Source organism: Hippoglossus hippoglossus, chromosome 19 (assembly GCF_009819705.1).
Source record: "Hippoglossus hippoglossus isolate fHipHip1 chromosome 19, fHipHip1.pri, whole genome shotgun sequence".
Taxonomy (NCBI): Eukaryota; Metazoa; Chordata; class Actinopteri; order Pleuronectiformes; family Pleuronectidae; genus Hippoglossus; species Hippoglossus hippoglossus.
In genome coordinates, this window is record NC_047169.1 from 4,571,165 (window position 1) to 4,596,514 (window position 25,350).

At 45.8% G+C, this 25,350-nt stretch overlaps 3 protein-coding genes across 3 annotated transcripts in view; 1 reads left to right on the top strand and 2 right to left on the bottom strand.

Annotated features, from left to right (window-relative positions):
* Window positions 1-487: 487 nt before the first annotated feature.
* On the bottom strand, window positions 488-7,050 carry lsm12b (LSM12 homolog b). Its single transcript, XM_034570974.1, has 5 exons — window positions 6,886-7,050; window positions 4,832-4,965; window positions 3,783-3,892; window positions 2,104-2,230; window positions 488-1,115 (listed from the first exon to the last, which is right to left on the bottom strand). The coding sequence occupies exons 1-5, from the start codon at window positions 7,010-7,012 to the stop codon at window positions 1,023-1,025; spliced, it is 591 nt and encodes a 196-aa protein (XP_034426865.1). The 5' UTR covers window positions 7,013-7,050; the 3' UTR covers window positions 488-1,022.
* A 161-nt stretch (window positions 7,051-7,211) lies between these two features.
* On the top strand, window positions 7,212-12,663 carry g6pc3 (glucose 6 phosphatase, catalytic, 3). Its single transcript, XM_034570951.1, has 7 exons — window positions 7,212-7,305; window positions 7,387-7,616; window positions 8,655-8,761; window positions 8,843-8,933; window positions 9,038-9,156; window positions 9,431-9,572; window positions 9,649-12,663. The coding sequence occupies exons 2-7, from the start codon at window positions 7,399-7,401 to the stop codon at window positions 9,989-9,991; spliced, it is 1,020 nt and encodes a 339-aa protein (XP_034426842.1). The 5' UTR covers window positions 7,212-7,305; window positions 7,387-7,398; the 3' UTR covers window positions 9,992-12,663.
* Window positions 12,664-12,924: 261 nt separating this feature from the next.
* The window catches only part of tanc2b (tetratricopeptide repeat, ankyrin repeat and coiled-coil containing 2b), an 89,255-nt gene continuing 76,829 nt past the window's right edge, over window positions 12,925-25,350 (bottom strand). Inside the window, 20 exon segments of the mRNA XM_034570886.1 lie at window positions 12,925-15,444; window positions 15,597-15,697; window positions 15,894-16,040; window positions 16,439-16,530; window positions 19,201-19,333; window positions 19,472-19,647; window positions 19,752-19,790; window positions 19,793-19,813; window positions 19,816-19,873; window positions 19,954-20,087; window positions 21,333-21,426; window positions 21,660-21,872; window positions 21,958-22,194; window positions 22,334-22,456; window positions 22,559-22,633; window positions 22,635-22,652; window positions 22,654-22,669; window positions 23,315-23,475; window positions 24,107-24,274; window positions 25,095-25,349. Of these exon segments, the coding sequence (XP_034426777.1) occupies window positions 13,374-15,444; window positions 15,597-15,697; window positions 15,894-16,040; window positions 16,439-16,530; window positions 19,201-19,333; window positions 19,472-19,647; window positions 19,752-19,790; window positions 19,793-19,813; window positions 19,816-19,873; window positions 19,954-20,087; window positions 21,333-21,426; window positions 21,660-21,872; window positions 21,958-22,194; window positions 22,334-22,456; window positions 22,559-22,633; window positions 22,635-22,652; window positions 22,654-22,669; window positions 23,315-23,475; window positions 24,107-24,274; window positions 25,095-25,349 (4,332 nt within the window). The 3' untranslated portion in view covers window positions 12,925-13,373.

Consider the following 25,350-nt stretch of genomic DNA (forward strand, 5'->3'; position numbering starts at 1 on the left):
TTTGTTGTCAGCCATTTTATAAACCAAACAATTCCCAGATCAATAGACTAACGCTAAGTTATTGTTGGTTGCTGCTCTGAGATAAATACACATCAAAACAAAATGTAGTTGCATTTCCACCTAAAAGCACAAAATCACTGCTTTTCTTCCAATATTTCCCACATAAGTCCGGAGCAATTAGCCAAATTAATTTAACTTCATAAATCACATTTTTAATTAACAAATTGAAAACATTTGCTGTCAAGTGTCGCCCAGAGGACGTCAGCTTTGCAGAAACCAGAAGCTTATTTAATAATCTGGAAGTGAAACATGAGCAGTGTAATAATGAAACTTAAAAGAAACCTGTTTGTTTAAGAACAACGTGGACGGACTCCAGACAGATTAAATTACCTCTCACCGTTCAGATACTTTCCAATAATCCTCATGATCTCACAGTTGGAGCCGACAAAGTTGGAATGTGTTCAAAAACTTGTTGAAAATTACAGTATTACAGTCAGAATTTTTGTTACTTTTATTTTAGAAAATGTCCTTTAAAGTGTGGCATTTCAAGTCACATTTTGTTTAAAATACAGAAAATACAGACAATAGAACATGGATACAGCAAAAAAGGAAACAATGACAGAAAATAAAGCTAACAAGCCTTTCTGACTGCGCTAGTTTTCTCTTTTTGAAATGGAACTGAAGGCAAAGGAAGAAGGGTGGAAAAAAAGAAAAGGCTTCAGGGGACAGGAAGGGAGGGAGGGGGGGGAGGAGTGGGGGCAGAATGAGACAAGTTAGTTAAGGAAACTATGGTTGCTTTATGGTTCATGTTTAAATTATTCTTTATAAAGTCTAATTTAAGATTTAATCTTTCCTCTTTCTTTTTTGTCTTTTTCATTTAATGGTATTTTGATCTTCTGGATCCAGGGCCCTCAGCGCTCCTCCTTGTGGTCTCAGACTGAGGACAAGGAATGCCGACTTAGTCTGGCAGCGGGAACAAAACCACCTGCGTCGCCTTCCCCCGAACGACCCGCGCTGCCAACTCAAGAAGATAAAGTGGAGTCCTTCTGTGTTTGCTGTGCTTGTGAACGTTGCATGGACTTCTGACTTTCCACGTCTCTAAAATGTTTCTCGACCTGCGGGGGGGCAGAACAGCGACATTTTATGGACAAATCTCGACATCAGTTCTGAGAAAAATCGAAACGAGAATCGCTCAAGCTCCCTGACATTCCTCAAATTAGATCAGACAAAAATATATCGGGGGTTGACGTAAATTAACTCCAATATTATGTTTTTTAAGAAAAACAATATGGAAAAAGATGCTTTGGGTGATTTAGAAATATTAATAAGATGTAAATAGATTAACACTATTTAAATAAAAATAAATTATACCAAATTCAACTCCTAGCTAGTTTAAATTTGTTGTTTTGTGCCCAGGGACAAGAGGAGAGACAAGAAAACACAAATTGCATCATCTCCACTGATAATGGACCAACAACCTGCAGTATGTTTATATTAAAAACAATATTGGCAAATAAATCATTGCAGATTTTTTAATTCCCTCAATTAACAGTATTTTACTCTCATTTGTTTAAAGCAAAAAGTTTCAGCTTCCTAAACGTGAGAATTTGATGCTTACTGGATTTAAAATATCTATATATCAATTTGATAACTCAATAACATTCAGGGCGATGTGACCCAAAATGATCTCAGGGTCAAATGTCCCATTATTATTTATTTTATGTTACAGACTGAGTTTTGCATCCGAATGATTTTAACTTTTCTGTTTTGTGATTCCATCTGTACAACGCAAATCAATGCCAGTGTCACACTGAGGTGTTGAGGTCCTGCTCACTCTCACAGGGTGTGAAACTTGTTATGTTGTGTTAACGGCAGAGGGACGTTAAAGAGTCTCAATCAGCTGTGGTGAACTTGAACCTTTCTCTGTACTGGCAGGGAGATTTCAAAACCTTTACAACCAGTTCTCCACTCAGCCGCTAACTGAAGTAACCAAGTGCACTGACAGATTTACCTGATGATTAATCAAGGAAAAAGAAATCTGCAAACAAATCCATAAGCGATGCAGCGTTAGTGAGATATTGTAAAGATGTGAAGCTTACTTACTATTTTGCGTACATGACTTAAAGCGCTTCCCTCTTTGCCTTTGCAGTTCTCGACCTGGTAAGGCGGTGAGATTACGACGTCGTCCATCACAATAATGTTCTTCTCCTGCCATTTACAGTCTTTGATGCTGCAAAGAAAAGTGGAAATCTTACAGGGTGATTTATATCAAATTTTATGCTTTTAAAAGACCTTGATAAATGTTATTTAAGACATACAATTTAAAACGTTTATCTAAACCTATTGATAAGCTTAATAAGATTTCAGAAAAAGAACATTGAGTGAGGGTAAATAAATTCAAGTGCTCACTAATCCTTTACATAAACCTGACGACCACACAAGAAGGTTCTGATCTACCACAGAGGGATAAACACAGGCGACCATCAGAAGTGTCAAGGTAACGTTCGTGTCCATAAAAGCTAAAAACACAGATTTGGAAGACTGAGAATTGTGTGGCGCTGTGTCGTGAATACTTAATATTCAGCGTAGAATAAATCAACGCCCATCGATGTTACGCTTTTAAAAATTGGCAGTGTCCGAGTACTAAAGGTTTAAAGACGTTTTTAATGGCAGGACAGTTTGTGTGACAATTTTCTCATCAGCCATAAATGCACCGTCTGCAAATTGAATGCATTGTAGCTAATTTATGGTCAATTTAATTTAAGACTTTTTAAAAGGAGCTGTGGGAACCTCATCTTATCTGTGAAGCAATCAATGCAACATGTGGTTTGACACCGACAGGCTGATGAATGGAAACAGTGTCCACTCATCATATCTGTGAATATTTGTCTTATTGGTGTAACCATATGAAGTGGAAACTAGATATAACAACGTAACGGGTTCAGATTTAATCTAATCATTAAATCAAAGACGATGAGGCCTGGGACACTAAAGGATCTGACATGACCATGAAATACAGACGCACAAAACTAATGTTAACTCCCCTGCAAGAAATTATATTCATTGAAATAGTGTCGTGAACACTGACTGCAGTTAGAGCTGTGACACAAAGTATGAAAACACCCACAAGTGTCCAAGGACGGATTTACAGGACTAAAACCTGTTCAAAAATAACCAGTAAGAATTAAAAGTAAGACTTACTTACAAATCACAGGTTTCTATTGTTTCTATTACTCTAAACCTGACAGCAGGTAGAACAGGTGGACTGAAATGTCTCCTAACAAGGAAAGTTAATTGTGTCGTTTCCGCTGCCACAATAATAAACTAATAGTGTGTTTCTGCTGAGCTGCTGTTTTTGATTTGAAGAGATTTGTCCACAAGTTTTCTGAATTTGTTTGTTCAGACTAGCACCGACACGACACTGGTCTTCAGACCTTATCCCTGATCTTCAGGGGAGTCTTGCTGTTTTCATACTTTTCGGGCTGACTACATTTTGGATCATGTTTAAACGTCCCTGGATTCCTTTCTGAAACTAAATTTGCGTGGCTTTCCATGGGATGTTTCAGATCAGACTGTCCCGCCCTTTACGTTGAGGTCAGCCAATAACAGATGGCATAAAAGCCTGTTATTATCTTGTTGAGGACACACCTAGAGTGTATAATGTTCTGTCAGGATGTTCTGATGCTTCTGATCTTCACCGTTTAAGACTTTGCTTTGGCTTTACTCGATCCTACTGCCCTGATGAGTGACATTAGGGAGAGGAACATGACGGAGGTTCTTACGTTTTGTGAATAGTCTGGAATAGCTGTTGGCCCTCCACAGAAACCCCAGCACTGATTGCATAGGCTTGGGACAGCTTGTCCTCCTTTTCTGACCGTGCTCGATTGGCAAGCTGTGAAGAGATTAACAGAACAAAGGGGCTTTTTTAACATTAAGGGTTGGAGTTTACCAGCTTCCACCCAGGAACAGCCTCTTATTCTTAATTGTGACTCTGAGTCCACAGGTCAGGCGTACTTTACACCTATATACAATTTATAAGCAATCTATTAACATTTAGTGTTTCTTCAGTTCAGGGTCAAGACACTGAATAATCCAGATTTCCACAAAACCAGTCGGGTTTTACAGGTTCCTCAAAATGCAGCGAGAACTTCAGCGTCATTTTGGTCAAATTTGGAGGATGTGTATTAATCAGCACGTCCCTTCTCACTTTTTTGGAGCATTCCTGCTCATCTAGAAAATGTCAGCCTAATATTTGCATTTCCATAGTGACCAGTCACCAGTACACACAGTAACGGAATTGGACTAAATAAATAGGGACTGGAAGATGTAAATCCAACTGTCCATCATGCTTTCAAGCAACAAATCCCATTAACCTCCCACTGCTGACCGTTAAGTAAACTTTGGATGAACTTTTGTAACTTTACAGTGGACAAAGATTCCCATTAGTTTGGTTTACTTCGATCCCTTGGAGAAGCTTTTGTGGATCATGTCAATTGGAAATCAACCCAAGCGTTATTAAAAACATTCCAGCACACGTCTTACTCGCAGTAATTTGTATATTTGCTAAGTTTCAGAGCTAGACCTTCACTAAGATATCAGATGAAGCCCGAGCACAGAAACAACACAAATATGTCACTGCAAGTAACAGAGTGTGGGGGATTTTTTAATTAACGTTTGGTCCACTTACTTTTTCCTGACGCACCTGTCACTTAGAACACAGGAACCTCACATCACAGAAACTTTTCATTTCAATTAAGACTCACATCTCCCTCATGATAATTATCAACGGAGGCATAAAGCAACACACAAAAAAAACAGATGACGGACTCACCTTGCTAACATTCAGTGATGCTAGTGGGGGTGGAGTCTCAGTGCGGTCATTTATTATGTCCACCTCAGACACATAGGCTAAGTTGATCAGGATGACGTCGTAGAGGTTTGGCTTTCCGCTGGAGGAAGCACATTCTTCAACAAGTTAAGTTAAGGGACACAACTTCATGACAACTACTGACCTCTAACCCCTGATTAACCTGAACACCAGCAGACGCACTGCACAGAGGAGCTTGTGACACAGAGCGCTGTGTCTGACGGACATGGCCAGTGAAAGGTGGTGCCAGTTACAGCAGGCCCACTACCAATGGCTGTGCTGCCACCTATAGTAACCATGGATGAATGAAGACTTGTTTGAAACGAGTTGAATTGTGCAAAGCTCCTGCACATTACACCGAAGCATTTCCTGAGATTTTGAATGACTTCCTTTGCTGGAAATCCACTAAATCAAATGGGGGTTTGAGTAAATTAGCCGATGGCAGCTTTCCCAAATTCTCTTCCACTTCAATAAGTCCTGGCTTATTTTGTGCTTGATTAACACATTAAAATGACTCATGAGTTCTTGATCTTTAATTGCCCCCCATTTCCTGTTGAATGAAATCCTCCCATTTCTTTTTTCAGTAAATGTTTCTCCATCTTAACACAAATCTCTGGTTTCCCCTGACAGGCCACAATCTTGAGGCGTGAACCTCGCATGTCCTGTCAGTGATACAGACGGCTGGTCAGTTGTCTTTTTGTGGCTTCTGGTGAATCGCAGGCGTTTCCTTGTATTTTAGATCAAATTGTGATTATCGAGGGTATCAAATCTCTGCTCTTTAAAAAAAATTACAAACTAAGACAGGGTTTGACTTGTAGTTAAAGTGGTGGCAGAACAGTTTGACCTGAACAGAAGCAGATCAAATCTACTCAATGTCAATTGTAATTGAACGTGCAACGCATTCATTAATTCAGAAGATCACACGACTACATTAAAAGACAGCATCATGCATTTTCATTAACGGCTCTAATGTATTGGCTGGTTTACTAAAATCTAATTTACCTGTGAGGTGATTCAACGATCATGCAAAACGAAATACTGTCAAAAGGCTCAGGCCTGTGATGTCAGATCCACAAAGTATTAATATATACATTCATCTGGTGTCTCGGGCAACAGCATGTCCACCTCATGTAATCATTTAAATCGGTGTAAAACATGAGGTGGTCCAGGATTGACCCCTGAATGATGTTACACACACACACACACACACACACATCATGAATGGGTGTAGACACGTCCACCAGCGAGCTAGCACCGGCTCTAATGAACTCATGATGCCCGTGTCACCGGAATCACGTTGAAAAGCCTCCATGTTGGATTAAATATTACATTATGACCGGATTCACGTGAATGGTGGTTGATGAAGCTGTGGATGCTAATTACATTGGATGAGCTGGTAGCGGCCGTGTGTGTGTGTGTGGATGACCGAAACATAGCATGTTAGCCGAGTTAGCATCGGACCGACTGCAGCGTGGAAGCCCCTCGGTCTCCATTCATCGTTAGCATTTCGAAATAGCTGTTAGCATCCCCGCGTAAGGGCGCCGCGGACCCCGGGGGACGGGGTGGGGGACGGGAGGCAGAAATAAGTGTCCCCACGCCGCACGGCGAGGGACGCTGGGTGTCAGCTAGCTAGCAGGCTAGCTGGCTAACTAGCAACGGCTTGTGCCTGTGGAGAGCACACAGCCATGATGCCTCTCCGGGACCCGCTGCCAGATAGTGATCCGTGCTGAGGTCTGGCTCCACAATGAGTGGATTCAAAACACATGCAGCCGGTGGCGGACGGCGCGAGAGCCGCGGCACCGAGCCCGCGACACGGTCGAGCCCCGCGCAGGCCGAGACGCGAACGGAGGACGAGCTCGGGGATTAAACCCACTTTAACGCGGTTAGAGATGTGGAGCTCGGCGACCACCAATTACGCCTGCGCGGATCACTATTTGACACAGCGTCGGTTACCCTACAGGCCCTTGCAGCCCGGCAGGCCAGCTCGACGTCCGCCGGCCCAAACCGACAAAGGATACTCAGGGTCAGCATCTTGGACTGGTAGTCGAAGGCGACCACTTCTCCTTGCAGACGTTGGCCCAAGCAGGTGAGGCAAGAGACATGGCTCCCGACGTTGAAATACTCCCCCGGTCCAGGAGCCGCCATCTTCTCCGCCAGGAAACCGGAGCGCCTGCCCTTACGTAAAAGCGACGTGGTGACGTGGAGCGACGCGACCTGGGCGTGGCCAAACGCGACAAGGGGGAGGGGGGGGAGGGGGGGGGAGGGGTCCTTTTTATTCGATTATTTTTGACCCTTTGGATTAATTTAAACTCAATTTAAATCCGTAGATGACCCACGGGGCGTTTTAATAATCGATTAAATTGGATTTTATTTGATTAATCGAAGGAGGAAGTTGGGGCTTTGTCTCCCGGTTCAGAGATGGCCGCCCCCTGCTGGAGGTGAGGCGACACTGCGGGTTTCCTCCCCTCCCAAAACAAACACCCTCTCCACTTTGTCACTTTTCCCCTGTGTTTTTGAAGAAGCTCGTAAAGATGGAGGAGCTCCACACCCAAGGCGTCTTAATGGCCGAGTCCCTGCAGCAGAGGACGATGGACCAGGAGCGGCTGTGGCAGGTCGTCACTCACATGGGAGACCCCAAAGCTGCCTTCCTGCTCCTCTTCCCCTTCACCTACTTCATCAGCAGGCGAGCCGGGGTGGCGGTGCTGTGGGTGGCGGCTCTGTCCGAGTGGCTCAACCTGGTGTTTAAATGGTAAGGGCCGCCATTGTGTGTGTGTTTTTTTTTAAAACAGGGCTTTCAATGTGCAGAGTGAAGTCCCTGCAGTGGTCTGTAGCATGTTAGCATGTAGCTAGCTAGAGTCAAACCCCTCCCACCCCTCCTCCTCATAGAAAAGCCGTCAGTGTCACGAAGCTGCAGCGTCACACACCATAGTTTTTATTTTTCAAGTATTATCAATGGCAACAATGGAAGTTAGACACAGTTGTGTAGTTTATTTTGTTGATGTTGGAGTTTCCGGGACAGAACTGTAAATGGTGGGGTTCGACCCCCGGTCCAGCTCTCTGTGTCGTCCGATTGGAAACAGACAAAAGAGGAACCAATACGTTTCTGTCTAGTTTTCCTTTTCGCTTTCGTTTTCATTTAATTCTCAACATTTACCACATGCAACATATATTGATATGATAGAAATAGTTTTTAGTTAACCTAAATAAAATAAAAAGTCAAGGTCATGTTCTTTTATAGATTTTAAACCAATCAAATATTAACCAAAGAACAATAGAAAATACCCAATATTTAAGTAGTTATTACTTAAAGTGAAATGTATTGTTAAATAGGAGTTAAATAAAGACACCATGGAATGATAATCAATCAAATAAACAGTTCTGTCAAAAGATAATTTAATGTTCATCATTGACACGATTGCATAATGAGTTAAACAGGATAATGATATTAAAGTCAGAGGGATTATTATAGAATGCATGTAAGAGGTGGACTGTTTGGTTTTAGAGAGAAGGACTATTCTGTCAAGATTAAGGTTAGGACATACAGGATTCAATTCAAGGTTATATATGAACAAGTATCAGTAAATGTGAAGTATGTGGGAAAATATGCACTGACAGGATTTAAGAAGTTCAAAATAAGACTCAGGTAGTAGAAATTATTGCTAGAGGGGAAAGACAGAAACAGGTTTTTCATAATTCAAAGGGCAAACATGAAGTCAGGAAGCAAACTGTGGCACAGTGGGTGGAGACAGTGGTGTCAGTTATGTGTTGAAAAGGTTTTTTCCCCCAGGATGCTGTTTGGAGAAAGGCCGTTCTGGTGGATTGGTGAATCTCGTCTATTTGTGGACAAGCAGCTGATAGTTCAGCAGTTTTCCTCCACCTGTGAGACGGGGCCAGGTGAGACGTCCTCACTTTGTAACACAGATGAAACTTACTTCATTGTCCAGCCAGAGCTTTAAACTGGCATCTGTTTCTCAGGCAGTCCGTCGGGACATGCGATGGTGACAGCAGCATGCTGGTGGGTCGTGGTGTCCTCGCTGGGTTCATACCTGTACTCACGTACCCGCAGGTGTGCTACTTAAATTAAAAAATGATGTCTTGAAAATGAGCACAATATGAAAACTGAGCACATCAGAGCTGTTTCCCTATTAACGTCTTTCTCTGTGTCTCCAGTTTGGTGCTATCAGCTGCTCCCTTCCTGTTCTATGTGCTGATGCTGGTGGCCGTTGGAATGTCCAGGATCTTCATCCTCGCCCACTTCCCTCACCAGGTCATCGCCGGCTCCATTACAGGTCTGTCTACAGTGACACGTACAAGTGGACGTATGGAGTATGAGTGGGCTGCAAGGATTCAATCCATAACCAGCACTTCTTCACACTGATGAATCCAAAATTACCATAAAATCTCTGTTGATTTGAATTCCTGCTGCAGCCTAATGCACTTAAAGACAATCTGCATATATACCATGGGAAAATATCTGATAGGTAAAAATGTATACTGTCTCATGGTATATATATATCATGGGGATTATTAGATTTTTGAAACTGATTATTTGGTTCTTGTCAGGTTTCATTCTGGGGGTTGTCTTGAGCCGCAGAGTACCAGAAGGTCGCCCCCTGCTGTTCTTCTTTGGCGTCAGCATGGGTCTGCTGCTAAGTGCTCTGATTCTGCATGCTGGATTAGAGCAGCTGGGAATCGACCTCTCCTGGTGAGTAGCGACACTGACTGATCTGTCAGGTACAAGAAACCTGTCCTACCTTGATACCACTTATTCTTTCCCACAGGTCTATTGCTTTGGCTAAGAAATGGTGCAGCCGCGCCGAGTGGATTCGTCTGGACACAGCTCCGTTCTCCTCCCTGACCCGAGATTGTGGGGCCCTCCTTGGTTTGGGGCTGGCGCAGTACTGGAAGCCTGGAGGATGGTCTCTGCCTTGGGCTCCACGCGCTTTATCTTTGGCTATTTCATCCATGGGACTGTACCACGTGAATCGGCTGCCACTCCCAGTCCGACCACAGGCCGTCTTCTATGGCCTCTTCTTTGTCAAATTCGTCATCGTGCCTCAGATTGTGATAGTTCTCGTCCCTGGAGTGGTTCACCTCTTCACACACAAAAAGAAGAAGGACTAGAGACCGTTTTGTCCATCAGGTGTTTTCCACACCTCTGGGGACTGTAGCTTTCCTCTTACAGGACAGTGTCTGTAAATACTTTAAACATCTAATGGATTTCATTGGTACTGTTGTAGGTACAGTCACTGCACTTTTCGTCTTGCTCTTCGAATTCAATCAGCATTTATAAAACGTTTCGTTTCACAGAGCTTCATCAGGTCATCGATTTGGTACAAAAGATGACGGGTCCGAGGTCTAAAACCTCATTGATGTGTGTGTAAATAGTCTGGGCGGATTTATTATATATTCAATAATTTTGATTTATAAATCTGTCAATGAGACCTGATAAATTAAAACCTGGCCAAGTATGTTCCTCCGGAGATGGACAGTAGGTCAGAGCTTTAACAGAGAGAATATCAGTCTGTTGTTTACTCTTGAGGTTCATCATAAAAGTATATTTCAGTTGTTTCAGTTGTTTACAGTTTGTTCTGTTTGTAAGCTTTACACATATTTTTGTCATTGTACTGAATTGCATTATATTGGGTAATAGTGTATTATAACATAGTAATTGATTTTTGTGTCAACACACTGACGTTATGTCGTTTCTTGGACTAAAATCAATACATTACATTTGTTCTTTGAATGCACACGATGAGTAAAATAAATAACTGACATGCAGGGCGTGTTTCAGTTGGTAACCATTTATAAATATGCTCTTTTTTGTTTTTGACTGTACAGATTACAATCAGTTATCATGAGATAAAAACACATTCTTTTTATTTGTTTTTAATTAAACTTTTTGTCACAGCGATCTGAAAGCTCACATTTACAGACAAGAGAACTCTGCTCAGCAAGCAAATACATTAAAAGAAAAGAAAAGAACCTTTTCCCTTTTGTCTGGCGAGGTTTGAGGAAAATGATAAGGACAGTTCAGGGATCGCAGTCTCCTTATCTTGATCCAAACACTGTATCACACACCAGAGCCGGGACACTGCTATACATGTTTCCGCTTGAGCTCGTGGAAAGAATAGAACATGCATCAGACTATGTACAGCAAACTAATATACACACACAGCTTGAAACCATACACCCTCAAATAGCCTCAACTGAGAAGTCCAGTTTAAATTAAGTATCTTACAGTTTATACCTTAATCTCTGTAAAGATAAGTCGGGCGATTCTCTGGTAGCAGGTGAACTGAGGATAAAGAGGAGACGTTCAGGAGGAGCCGTCTCCTCTTAGATATTCTTTATCTAGAACCAAAATAAAACGTTACAGACAAACGGTCTATAACTTTTTCCCACATATACAAATAACTTGAATATTCTCATTATCCCACTTTTTTCAAGTCAAACTCCAGATACAGAGTTTCTGAAATGTCAGTCTTTCATTTTTTTTGTTTGCAGTAGATTCCACTTATTTTCAAGGCGTGTGCAGGACCAGTGGATTGGACTGGCTCATTTGGAGACTTATTGATTTTTTTTAGTTTATTTTTTTATCATTACTTAAATATGATCGGCTTCTTCAAACAGACTTTGCTTAACTAACGAACCCGAGCTGGACGGAGTGGAACATCTGAGCCAGTATATACAACTTGTGCTAGAAAGTCTATACATCTTCACCTGTTTAAAAACATTGTTTGCTCTTCATATTGTCATTCATCACTGCTTTGTAAATCATATGGTAATAATAATAATAAGTGTCCATGATAGTCTGGTATCAGTGGCCAGAGGTCTGACCCATCACACACCCACGTTCTCCAAAATGTCAACAATCAGAACAACACAGTAAGTAAAATACATAAAGTGCACCCTTAGTTAAGAACTTAACAGGCATTTTTAGTGCAGAGGTGGCGGCGTAAAAATGCATTATGGGTAAAAAGAAACGGCACGAGATAATGCAGGAGTTAGAGGGAGAACGTCTGCAACAGTGGTCGTGTGGATGCATTTGCTTGCTTATAGTCGCTGAGCACTCACCATGTTAACCCATCACTGGCATGTATGAACGTACAGTGTCGTTACGAACTGAGGAGGGACTAAGACGAACTTTGACTCTTAAAGATTCTTTTAGTGTTTATCATTTGATCAGGATCATTCAGATAAAAGATGATTGAACGTTTCTGTCGACAAGGATTCAAACTGTAAACACAGTTATTGCACTTAAGGCCTTTTTTCTTTTCTCCCAATAGAGCAAACTGTCCTCAAAACAAAGATTAAAGAGTTCTGTAAAAAAATATTAGCTTGTTCAAAACCACAGCAACTGATGATTTGCTTGTTTATACAAGACGATGGTTAAGTAAGTTCTTGACAAGGAGCCGGAGACAAATATGTTATAAAACGTTCACAGGAATGATGCTTAAAAAATGAAAAACAGAAAATCGAGTGTCTCAACCTCAGAAATGTCTCAGCCTTTTAAAGGTGCACGTATTTACTTTCTAATATTCTGGGATCAGTTAGATCCTGTGATCGACTCAAACTTGAAACAATTTGTTGATCAATTGATTGACGGGCAAGCGTTTTGATAATGAGTTCATCATTTCAGTCAGATTTTGCTTTTGAACATCTTTGGGTTTTGGACTGATGGTCGTTTGTCTCATTATTATAAAGAGATAAATCAAAAACATGTGCTGGAGATTAACGGAAAATGAAAATCGTTGGTTGCAGCAGTAGTTTACATCGAGGGCGTATTGCAGCAGGAAAAGCATAAACCACGACAAAGTATGTTTTTCTTCTATTTTGTCAAACACAGAGGTATTAATGTCTCTCAAAGTTGGTCTCTGTCCCTCCTCCCTCCTCCTGGTCGCTTTCCATATGACTAGCAGTGGGACACAAAGGCAGGAGTAACAGAATACAATTCAAACGCAAACTATGTTTTGTTTTATTTCTATGTACAATATATAACTTAATTATAAATATTGTCATTTTTCTCTAAGTACTGAGTTGTTGAGCCATTTTAGTTTTTTCTGAGCAATGTACAGTATTGAACATATAGTATTGTATTACATAGAATAGAGCCTACTAGCAACCTTGCTTAAGAGCACACTTTGAAAGAACAGAGGATGGATACAGAGTCCACGAGTAGAGTCCGATTATTGGTACTTTTCGCTCTGTTGTGTTCACCTGTGGGAACTTTGTGCCTCACCACCATTTTGGAAGTGCACTGGTCTTTGAATCAGTGTGAGATCAGAATTGCGGAGAGCCTCCCGTTTTCTTACCTGTGTGCAGAGTATGATAATGAAATAATCGCTTCACCGTTGTGCCTGCTGTGTGGTTTCTCTCTCCGACTGGATTGTCTCTCGTGAGTTTCTCTAGGACAAGTTCGTCCGTGTCACATGTACAAGGGTCTGTCCAACCGTCCGTTCGCCTCTAACAAGCCCAGTCCCACCAACCAGTCACAGACAGGCCATCACACGTTCGACTCCACAAATGGTCTCTTTGGTTTGATGGGGGACGTGGGGCCTTGGGTGCGGGAGTCACGCGAGAGCTGGCGGTACATGTTGTCCTGGTAGGCCTGTGCCACGGGCAGAGTCCTCGCCACCTTGACGTCCGGGTAGGTGGGCACCTGGCTGACCCGCTCCAGGATGTCCCCACCGCCGCGGGAGCCGTTAGCCAGTTTGCCCAGGGAGGGGGGCTGGGGCTGGGTGTAGTAGTCCTCCTCCAGCAGGTGTCCGTTTTGGGCGTTGTTAGTCTTGTTATAGTAGGCGATGTTGCCCAGTGAGGCGGGGGGGCTGTAAGTGGAGCCTTGCTGGACCAGCTGGCCGGGAGAGGTGGGGCTGATCGCAGAGTCCATGGACGTCATGCCCCTGGACCACGTGGGCTGATGCAGGTACTGCTGAGTCCGCGCCGTCTTGTCTATGATGCCCATGAAGGGCGTGTTCCGAGAGCGGCTGGTCTCGCCCTGATACAGCCCCCCGCCGCCCTGCGAGGGAGAGATGGGAGAGATGTCATCACAGCTGCGCTCATATGTAGCTTGCAGGGGGATCTCCATCTGCTGAATGGAAGAGGAAGGCCTGAAGCCCGGTGCCAAATTCGAGGTGGATCCAGTTGAGATGTTGTTGCTGGAGGGGGAGAACCGAAGGCCTACGCTCTGAGAATGGATGAGAGGCCTGGGGGTGGGCACGTGCTGCTTCAACTCAGTAGTATTGGCACTGACGGGGCGTCTCACCATATGAGGGATCTCAGGCGAGCCCAGCTGACAGGGGGGCATGGCGTTTGCACGCTCCAGTACATGTTCAGAGACTGGGTAGTAGGCGGCCGACTGACTGCGGCTTATCTGAGGTGTCTGGCTGTAACGGATGCCCCCTGGGCCCCCGCTGCTGGCGCGGTAGGCAGAGGAGGGGCGCTGGGGTAGCTCATCCTTCAATAGGCTCGACTCCATAACCCCTCCTCGGCCGCCGTGCTGACAGAGGGCCCCAGAGCTGAGGCTGGCCTGGACCTGGGGCATGGACCGTCCATCCAGGGAGGGCTGATACACCAGTCGGCTCTCCACATCCACCGAGCCCCCTTGGTAGCGACCACCCATGGAGTGGCCCATCTGGCCTACGTAACTGCTGTTGCCCATTACATTGCTGGGCTGGTTTGTGCGGACTATCTGGGCTATAGAAGGCTGGAGGCGAAGGCCCTGGGCTTGGTGGTGCTGGGAGGATAACGAGGGCTGGGAGCTCAGTTGGAAAGAACGCTGACTGCTCATCTTAGAGAGGGGGGATTTGGGTCGGCCGGGGTGCTGCTCTGTCTGGTACCGCACAGGAGACCCGGACTGGGACCGGTACAGACAAACACTCTCTACCGGCGGACTGGCTCTGTATTGTGCAGCCCGACGTAAAGGGGAAGGCGGTGGGCTCTGGTGATCCATTCCCTGACCCCCGGTGCCCATAGGAGGCGGGCTGAAACGGTAGGATGGCTGGTGCACCGGGGAGGTGTGAGGCGGGCTATGGCGGTAGTGGGAGTTCTGATGCGTTGGGGATAAAGAGGGCGACGTTGAATGGTACGTCCCGCGGGTTGGAGAGGACATGGAGGACGAGGTGGGGTGATACTCGTAGGGCTGGCCCATGGGCGAGCCTCCGGTTAAATAGATCTGATCTGGATGTGTGGGGGAGAGCGGTGGGCTATGAATGATGGGAAGGCTGGAGGGGTTGGAGAGGGAATCGGGCGGGGGAAGACCCATCGACATGGCCTCCAGCTCCTGCTCCAGGTAGTCCTCATCCTCAAACAGGTCCTGGACCGGCTCCATGTCCTCCAGGCGGGGCTCTGGGGGAGGGGGGAGAGGCATGGAGAGGGACAGTGACTCCTCCTCTTCCGGGGGAGGCGTAGGAGGCGGGGAGGGAGGAGGCTCCATTTCCAGGTCCTGCTGCTGGTGCTCCTCCTGGCTGAGCATGTGAAACTCCTCCTCCACCCTCTGGAGCAGCCGCTGGATCTCTCGGTTGTTGGGGCACTGCTTCATGGCTTCATTCAAGTCCTCTAAGGCTTCAGGAAATTGTCTGGAATGGGGACAATGATAGAAAGATGGATAAACATGGAATGTCGAACAATTGACGAAATGTTCAGAGCTATGGAAGAAATCTGTCAGAATGTGATTCATTACGATGACACGTATCGACTCTGTGATGTGTGGCGGTGTGTGAGTGTGTACCTGCTGCTACGCTTGGCGCGGGCCCTGGCGTAATAAGCTTCGTAAGATTTTGGTTTCAGTTCAAGTGCCTTCGTAGCAAATTCCTCAGCCATCCCAAAGTCCTGGAGAGATGGAGCAAAGCAGAACAATATGGAACAACACCCACATAGGAAAAGGTTGTCGACAGCAATATCCTCATTATCGTGCGATGTTTAAATTTGGTTTGGTGTTTGGTTTTATTCTAAAAAGTTCATCTAAAACGGTGACATTCTATGCAGTCTTTACCAGACGCTCGTTGTTGCACTTCCGCCGACTTACGTTCATTTTCCTCCGACATCGGGACAGGTTGAGGAAGAGCGATACTTTGAGTTCCCTGAACGTCTTGAGGTCCTCGCTGAAGCCTTCGCGTGGAAACTTTTTGAGGGCATACTGATAACGCTGCGCCGCCTCCTTCACCTTCCCCTTCTGTCGGACACACAGAGAGAAAAACCTGGTCGTCCTTCGTTCACCATGAACAAATAAATCTGAAACCAGAGCTAATCACGAAAAAACATCCATTGCTGCTAATAATTACCCACGCCGTGTTTTCATCTGCATTTGTTTGTTATGCAAAAACTATTCAGAGGATTCAAGGGGACTGTTCGACCTTGGCGGAGGGATAACATTCTACTTCCCTTTTTAATAGTCTGTAGAAAATGCTGTATAATTTATCCCCAGTGACCCCAAACAAAAACGACACTACACGGATCAGACCTTGCTGGAAAAGTATCTTTGAGTTTCACATTTAAAGGATATTTATCATATCACCGATGATCTGTAATTCACACTCTGAAATGTGAGCGACAGATCGCCTGCTCTCTGACCTTGTAGAAGCCGTCCCCCTCCTCGATGAGTTTGCTGAGTAAGATGATCATGATGTCGGGTTTGGAGGTGGCCATGGCCCATGTGGCTGGACCTGGGGAACACAGGGAGGAGCAGATGGAAAAGAAAACCACAGTGAGACCGACTCGACAGTCCTGAGCAGAAGAGGAGGGAGGAAGGAAGGAAGGAAGGAAGGAAGGAGCGACTGGGAGTCACACTACACACACATAATATCAGGGATGAGTACAACAGTCAAAATGGTTAATGGATGAGAAAAGACAGGCAAAGATTACAAAAAAATCTGCTGTGAAATCCCGAGAACACTGTGACCTCGCCGTGGGACGTCCCACCTGGGCCAAAGAGTATTTGCTGATAACTATGAGGCTTTTTAAAAAATCTGCTGGGAGTCGCAGGGAGCTGGAAGTTGGTCTGACTGAAGTGCAGAATGAGCACGACTAGAATTTTTCTTTTTAGCCTTTCATTAAAATGAACTTTAGCGATTACCTGCAAATAGGTTTTGGCCCAGGTAAACTCACTGTAGATGTACAATACAAAAAAAGAAAAGTCACATGGTCATGTCTTTCAGTTGAGACACATTTCTTTGGTCTTGTCAAGAAGTGCAGATGTAACTACCTCCACCAAGGAGGTTTTGTTTTCCTCTGTGTTCGTATGACTGTCAGCAGGATTACTCAAATAACTTATGGACGGATTAACATTGAATTTGGTGGAAGGATCAGGAAAGATCTGGATCATGGGGCGTATTACTATCTATTTTTCACGAGATCCAGCATCTTTAGGGGACTGACAATTTGGTGCAGATCCAGATCTAAATCGGGATCTAGTGAATTTAAACGTGGCTTCACGGGGGACAAATGGACCTTGGCGGAGGTTTTCTAGTTCTTTGTGCTACTGACTAATTCAGTAACGGCAGAAAAGCAGAAGAACACTCATCTCCCTTTAAAAAAAACTGGAGCTGCACATTTCTTCACACTTCATCACCGCACAGTGTTTCATGACTGAGAATCAAACACAATCCCTTGACTGGAACTGAGGTGCATGTTCTGTAACTGAGCGACAGCAATCCTTGACACACGTAAACACACACACACACACACACACACACACCACAGAGATGGAGGAGGAGAGGGGATCTTGCACAAGGGGGGACACGGGGGCAGGTACAATAAACAAGAGAGGCAAGCAGGAGGGGATATAACGGAGCTCTGCAGGCGTTAGCTGTCCTCTGAGCTGGAGGAGGTGGTGGAGGAGGTGCAGGAATGCTGCTGACTGGCCTAGCTGACACTGACGAATCGTCTGGAAGATGAGCGATGCACAGTACAGTGGTGTATCACCCCGGTCTGTGGTGGTGGTGGTACAAAGGAATCAACAAATACATGCACTTCCGCTAAATCACGACCCACGCAAGTGTTACTGAGGGCTTTCCGGCATGCATCTGTGGGATGGGAGGTCAACACCTTGGTACGACGTCACAGGCTGGAGGTTCGGGCATGCTGTCATTGACCACTTGAATGTTAGCGTCTACCTCTAGGCAATCCTCGACTGCATCTCTGTCAGTGCTAATACCTTTGCGTGTTATTATTTGTCAGTTTGAGATGGTTTTGGTAGCTAAGCTCGCCTGCCGACACTTAGGACGACACAGACAACACAGAGAGAGGAGATAGAGCTGTCAAAATGCCTGGTGGGGTGAGAAGTCGACAGCCTTGGCTTTACCTCGGGGCCGACTGGGCAGCGTCTGACATCCTGGGGCCGGAGAGAGAGAGGCGAGGGATGGGGGGGTAAAAGAGAGAGAGAGAGAGAGAGAGAGAGAGAGAGAGAGAGAGAGAGAGAGAGAGAGAGAGAGAGAGAGAGAGGGGGGTGAGTGTAGGGAGGAGGAGAAAGAGGGAGGAGGTCATGAGCGAGGGAGAGGAGTGTGAGGAGGGAGGGCGACAGAATTGCCAGAGAAAACAGGGGTGTGGGAGTGCGTAGGAGCGAGAGGAAAGAAAGAAAGACAGAGAGAGAGAGAGAGAGAAAGAGAGAGAGAGAGAGACAGAAACAGCAGGTGGGTGAGAGAGGTGATGGTGGGTGGTGGTGGTGGAGGAGGAAAAGTGAGAAAAAGGAACACAAAAAAGCAGCAGTGAGAAGCGGAGATAAGTGCCTCGGCAAAATAAAAAATAACAAAAAAAAGGGAAACATTTAAAAGAAACACCACAAGCGCTAATAACAACCTGTCTCTGAGCAACCGCAGAGGAGGAGAGGAGAAGAGAGGGAGGAAGAACTGGGAGATATCATAAGCGATAGAGACAAACATGACAGAGAGAGAGAAAGAGAGAGAGAGACGCAGCAAAACAACAGTGGTACAAGAAGAAACGGAAAGAACACATCAGAGCCATAAATAGCTGAGGAGAAGCAGCATGATGCGGCAGCGTGGGGGGGGAGAGAGAGGATGACATACGTACAGTAGCAGGAAGTGGTTTAAGCTACATGGAGACACATTCTTGAATCAATGGCTCATTGCAGTAAAATGCCACGGTGCTCGATAATAAGCAGCGGGAGGCGAGAACTAAAAAAAAAAAGGGAAGCGTGTTCCATCACTGGATTCTCCGTCATGCAGCTCATGCTTTAGCTCCAGAGCGTGATCCTTTCAACCAAAAATCTCAACTTGTCACTTCACGGCAGGCAAGTGACTTTTTTTTAATTACGATGCTGCGGGTGCAAGAGATCCTCTGGGTGCTAAACGTCTTCAGTCCGCCAACGCCGCTCTTACCTATCTTGGCTCCTTTCTTGAGCAGGGCGACCACCACCGACGTGTTCCTGCAGCCCACCGCCCTGTCGAGGGGACGCATCCCGCTGTAGTCGACGTGCTCTATCATGGCCCCGTGGTCGACCAAGAACTGGACCTGACCAACACAGAGAAATGTTGTGAGGAGAACAGTCAAAAAACTGGGAATTATATCTCATAACTGCCTCAAACAACAAAGAGATCAGATGACCTGTGTTTATATACTGTAGGCATAACTCTTTAACTGGCCACCTACCACTTCAGAGTCGCCATAGAAAGCCGCCAGGTCGAGGGGCGTGCGTCCGTTCTTGTCCGCGTGGTCGGTGGCGGCTCCGTTCTCCACCAGGCAGTGGACGACAGGTAAGTGGCCCTTCAGACACGCCCAGCTCAGAGCGGTCAGACCCTCCTTATCCATCAGAGACAGAGAAGCTCCTGTAGAAAGACATGGAGGAGGTGAGACACAGCAAACTGCCTTTCAATCTTACGTCTTTTATATATATTACATCCCATTTACATACTTTTTAATGATGATTTACCTTGAGCTAGTAAAAACTCCACAGTCCCCAGGTGCCCTCTGAGGCGGCCATCATCAGAGGCTTCGACCCTGCTTGTCCGCCAGGTTGACATCTGCTCCGTGTGTGAGGAGGAGGTCCACGATCTAAAAGGTCATTATATTGTGAGGTGAAAATCTAAATATCCATTCAATGAGAAATTATACTAAAAAAGAAGAGCACGAACCTGCCAGTGTCCCTGTCGAACGGCGCTGAACAGCGGGACGATGCCTCGTCTGTTGGGCTGGGCCACGGCCGCACCTTGTTCCAGTAACAGGCGACAAACCTCCAGCTTCCCCCGACCGGAGGCTGCGGTCAGAGCTGGAAACACACAGACACACAGTCAGGGAAGTTAGTCTGGTAAACACGGTGTGGAGAAATGAGATTTTTACATGTATGAGTTTTTAATATAAGGGAATAAAAAAGTCTATGGGAAAACATAGCTTTTTTAGGGGAGATAGGGAGAAGAAGAGAAGAAGTACGAGGAGAAGAGAAGAGAGAGAGGAGAGAGAAGAGAAGAGAAGAGAAGAGAAGAGAAGAGAAGAAGAGGAGTAGAGAAGTAAAAAGGAGACGAGGAGAAGAGAAGTAAAGAGAAGAAGACGAGAAGTGGAGAAGAGGAGAAGTGGAGAAGAGGAGAGAGGTAAAGAGGATAGAAGGAAAGAGGAGATAAGACAAGAAGAGGAGAAGACGAGAAGTGGAGCCCACTCGAGACGTTTTGGGAGCAAAGGCCTTTGAACAGACATCTTCTCAAATGTACTGATTATGATGTGAATAATTAAAGCAGAGTGAATATATGTCTCATAATCAGAGGCAGCGAGTGGAGCGTGACCCTGGTCAAACCTCTACAATCCCCACAGTTCACAGTGAGTAGTACATACAGATATATACATATACTCCCTCAGGCTGAATCCTGTACTTTCAGTTGACCTACACTGCAACGCATACATAAAAACAAAAAAAACATCCTTTAGAATCCTGCCTCTGATCCCTGATGAACGAGGAGGTGACGCCTGAATGAGAACACGTCCCCTCCCCCCTGACGGCGAGGAGCAGCCGCTCCAGCCCTCCCACGTGGGGGGGGGGGGGTAGCGCTGCAATGAGGTTTCATCGCTCCAGGTTACGATGGCACATTATATTCCTCAACACCATTCCACAGTGCAATCAGACTCGTCATTTCTGGCACCCTGGAGCACACTCCCATCCATACCCCCCCCCCCCCCCCCCCCCCCCCCCCCACCCCCCCCCCCCCCCCCCCCCTCCTCTGTGAGCCCAGCCCCGTCTCTGCTCCGATGACACCACTGCACTGCCAGCAGCAATCTGACGCAGCAGCAGCAGACACACACACACGATCCCTCACATCCGCACTGCAGAGCAGAGCGCACACACACACACACACACACACACACACACACACACACACACACACACACACACACACACACACACACACACACACACACACACACACACACACACACACACACACACACACACACACACGTCGTGTGTCCGTATTGATTTCAGGGTTTTATCGGTGTAGTGTCTGGCTGCAGCAGGTATCCCCACCTGTCTCCCCCCACAGGGTGTCGAAGTTATTGATCTGAGCCCGCTCCACCTCCTCTTCGTCTTTCTCCGGCAGGTCCAGCAGGTAGGACACGATCTGATGGGGGGGGGGACAAGAGTCGATGTGACACGGATTAACCTCCAAGTTCACTTGAAGAACACGAAGATGAAGATGTTTGATCGAAATAAAACCACTTGTTAGATAAATGTATTTTCCTTCAGATCGAAAAGCCTAAATTTTTCGATCATCATCATCATCATCCCCATTATTCCCACCACCATCGTCACCACCATCACCACCTTCATCATCTCACCCCCCCCCCCCCGTACCTCTGTGTATCCCATACTGGCTGCAGCGATGAGCGCCTGCTGCACGGCGTGGCTCTTGGTAAACGCCGCCTGTTGTTGTGTCTGTGGTGACTGTTGCTGCTGATGCGGCCCCATGCTCCAGTCGCTCTGGATGAGGTACTTCACCACCTCCATGTGGCCCCTCAGCGCCGCGTGAACCAGGGCGCACTGGCCGTTCTTATCCAAGTGGTCCACCTGTTGACGGGATGAGTATTTGATCAGGCACACGAGTAAAGCACCAGGAGGCGGACAAGTGGCGTTATCTGTCGGACATTCATACCTTTGCTCTCCTGCGGCAAAGAGCGGTCACGATGGACATGTGTCCCCCGGCGGCGGCGTAGCCCAGCGGCGTCAGACCACTTTCAGACGGGGCGTCGACAGAGGCGCCGAACTCCAGCAGCAGAGCCACCATGTCCATGTAGCCCAGGTGGGAGTGGACGCACAGGACGGGGGCGTTGTTCAGCACCTCCGTACGGTAGTTCACATTGCCGCCGCCCATCATCAATAACCGGCTCACCTGGACGGAGAAGAAAATGAGTAAACACAAAAGCAACGGCGTGAGGATTCAAACTTCATCCGGAGAGAGGTGGACGCCTGTGGAGCGCATTTCAAATTCTTCAAGCATGACCCCCCCTCTGCCACGTGAGAGCCTGTACCTTGATGTTGGGGGTGTAGAGGTTTCTCAGTGAAGAAAGTGCAGCTGAAAGGCCCTCGGAGCTGTAGGATACCCACAGGCCTTGCAAGATAGATGAGGAAACCCCAACTTTCTTGCTGAGACCCTTGAACAGAGAGAAGGAGAGAACACATTCATTACTCTGGCTCCACACCCCCACTGCTGTGCATGTATACTGCAGACAGAGGTGGAGACTCGTGTAGTTCACCTTGAAGATATGTGCTTTGAGGATGTGATGGCCCTGTTCGATAGTCTGTTGTCTGTTCAGCTTGTTCTCCTGCCGAGGAAAACCAGAAGGCCAGGAAGGGTGTGACCGCTCCTGCAGAGACGACAAGCACAAAGCAGTTCAGTTCTCCAGAGGTCGTTACCCCGCGTCACGATCCACAAAATATAATACAAGGAATAAAATGTTCCAGGGTTGAAAATATAATACGTCCCCTGCTAGATAAATATAATGTTCCTGTGACCGACAGAGAGACTTCTATTAAAACACGACTGTAAGTTACACAGAGCTGCTTGTAGAAAAATCAACCATCATATTTCTGTTAAAGCAATAAAATAACTAATTTATAGAACTAATGCGATCTACATACATTTCTTTACAGACTCAAATGAGGTTGTGTGACCTTCGACCATCGAAATCTGTTAATTTATGAGTCTGAGTGAACATTTGCAGCAATTCTGATAGGATTCTCTCGAGGTTTTCATAAAACCTGCAGGATAATGTGACATTATAGTGAGACAGGGCATTTTGTTCTTGTTTTAATTCCTTTGCTTTAACGGTCCCTCTCTTTTCTCTGTCCCACCCCGACGTCCTCTTTCCACCTGGGGTGATTAAAACTCCTGAAGCAAAGCGTCTGTTTTCTAGTGACCTTACGTCAGAGTCTGGGAACCTTCCTCCTCCACATACAATGACTTTCAGCATCACAGGAAATAATCCACCGTGTCTCCTGTCCGTCCTCACCTTGGGTCACACAGGAACTTTGTCTTTTCTCCTTCCTCTCTCCAGATCAACCACTCCCTGAAGGACGGGTGAACAAACATCCTGGTGCCGTCTCTCCTCTTCACCAGGAAGACCGACAGGTTGTCCACACGTTGCTGGAAGTCCTCCCAGTCCAGTGTGCCCTGCAGCCACAGACATCGGCTCCACGTTATTTTATAAAAACACAGTTTGCGAATGATTCCTGTATGTCTGTCTTTTTAATCTATTTTAATATTTGAAACACTGTATTTTATCGCTGCCCATCTGGGGCAGGAATCCTTGGCAGAGGAGATTTTGTATCTCAATCTGACCTTCATGGTTAAATAAAGGATAGATACAATTTAATATATTTTAAAAAGTCTTTACAAATAGTTTTTCTCATCGAAATTATCTCTGAAAACAAAAAAAGTGTGATGTAACCTGAGACATGAGGAATCTTGTTGACAAAGCCATATGTGCTGACTCCACCCATAAAACCATCTTATTAAATAAATTAAATATAATATGCATTTATTCATTTATATATTATATTATTAAACCTCAGGAAAGTTGGCTTTAACTTTTAAGTATTTCACATTAAACACTTAACTTAACACAAGTTAAGAAAAGATAACTCTGTCCTACAGTGCAATGAAAACATTTGTTTAAATGTATTTCTCTAAAGATCAAAAGTACCAAAATCTTCAAATTCTTCAAATTCCTGCAGAAAGCCACCAAATGAGGGTTAAGAAGGTTAAAGGTCTCCAGGTTGGAGGTCCTGTCTAATGTTGGTACCTGCATCGAGCCGGCGTTGATGGCCTGGTATATCTGCTCGTCGTTCAGCGGATGCAGCGACGCCACGGCCACGTTGAGCAGAGGCAGCGCCCGCTCGAACGACGACTGCGTGGGGAAGCGCATGTTGCACTGCAGCAGGTAGACCTCGGCCAGGTTGACTGGGACCACCTGTGGGCAGGACGGAGACAACGTGCATCACAATGCTGATCACCACAACACAGCATGAATAATGGATTGTGTTTGTCGAGCACATCTTTATCTCGTCCTCGTGGTCTTCCTCATCATGAAATATACAGCATTATTTATGAAAAAGGTGTTGGATTCTGCCTGTCAGGGAGATTTGAGCTGCTACTGCTACACAAAGCATGTCCGAGTGCAGGTAAAAACTAAACCCTGACGACTCCGGACCCCAACATCCCCCTCATCTCTTCCCTGTTGCTGTGAACTCAGTAGTTTCTGCTGTGGGCTACAACGCCAGCCTGGTTTTTGGCCTAAATATGTTTGCATATGGCCAAGTGGCACCTTTAAATGTGCTGAATGAGCGATTAGCAGGTGATGTTTTCAAAGAGCAGTGGATGACGACCATTACTCGGGGACTTTGATACTAAAGGAAAAGTCTGGGGCTCTAAGAACATTGTTTTCCCAGTAGACCGGTGGATTTATTTCATGACTGACATAATAATAACCTTGCAAGGGAAAGAAATAAATCTAAAAATATGTGCACTATGTCTATGTCTGGAGATTTGACTTAATTTCCCCTATTTTCTCAACAACCATTCATCTCATCGGCTTCAGTGTTGATACGATTTGGACAGGGTGATATGTTCTTTATTAATAAACTAAATCAATCTGCAGCATCAGTGGCTGGGACGCATTACACAACGATGGCAACGACAAACTGATTCTCCACTCGGGGGTTGCCAGTTATTTCAGGACATCTTCTCTGCCTCTACATCTCTGAGCCTGTGACAACCCATCACAAACGCACCTTATAGCTGGAGCTCTTCAGAACCAGGTAGCCCTTCTCGATGAGGTCAAAGGTGAGCTTGAGGTACAGATAGGAGCCCTGACTCAGGGCCTTGAGGTGGGCGCTGAGCTTGCCGAACGTGGTGTTGTCCATCTTGCCGTTGAGCGAGATGTTGTTCTGGATCTCCGGGCTGCTGTGGATGCGGTGCAGGATGTAGCCCTGTAGGTCCTGGTCGATGGCATCGTTTTCCTCCAGGCCGTCCAGAGAGATGCGGTGG

Coding starts and splice junctions, on each gene's coding strand:
- lsm12b (XM_034570974.1), bottom strand. CDS start 7,012: ATGGCGGCTCCTGGACCGGGGGAGTATTTCAACGTCGGGAGCCATGTC. Junction 3,893..4,831: donor CATCACTGAATGTTAGCAAG/GTGAGTCCGTCA, acceptor ATCTCTTCACAG/CTTGCCAATCGAGCACGGTC. Junction 1,116..2,103: donor TAAGTCATGTACGCAAAATA/GTAAGTAAGCTT, acceptor GCCCCCCCGCAG/GTCGAGAAACATTTTAGAGA.
- g6pc3 (XM_034570951.1), top strand. CDS start 7,399: ATGGAGGAGCTCCACACCCAAGGCGTCTTAATGGCCGAGTCCCTGCAG. Junction 7,617..8,654: donor CTCAACCTGGTGTTTAAATG/GTAAGGGCCGCC, acceptor TTTTTCCCCCAG/GATGCTGTTTGGAGAAAGGC. Junction 8,762..8,842: donor CACCTGTGAGACGGGGCCAG/GTGAGACGTCCT, acceptor TCTGTTTCTCAG/GCAGTCCGTCGGGACATGCG.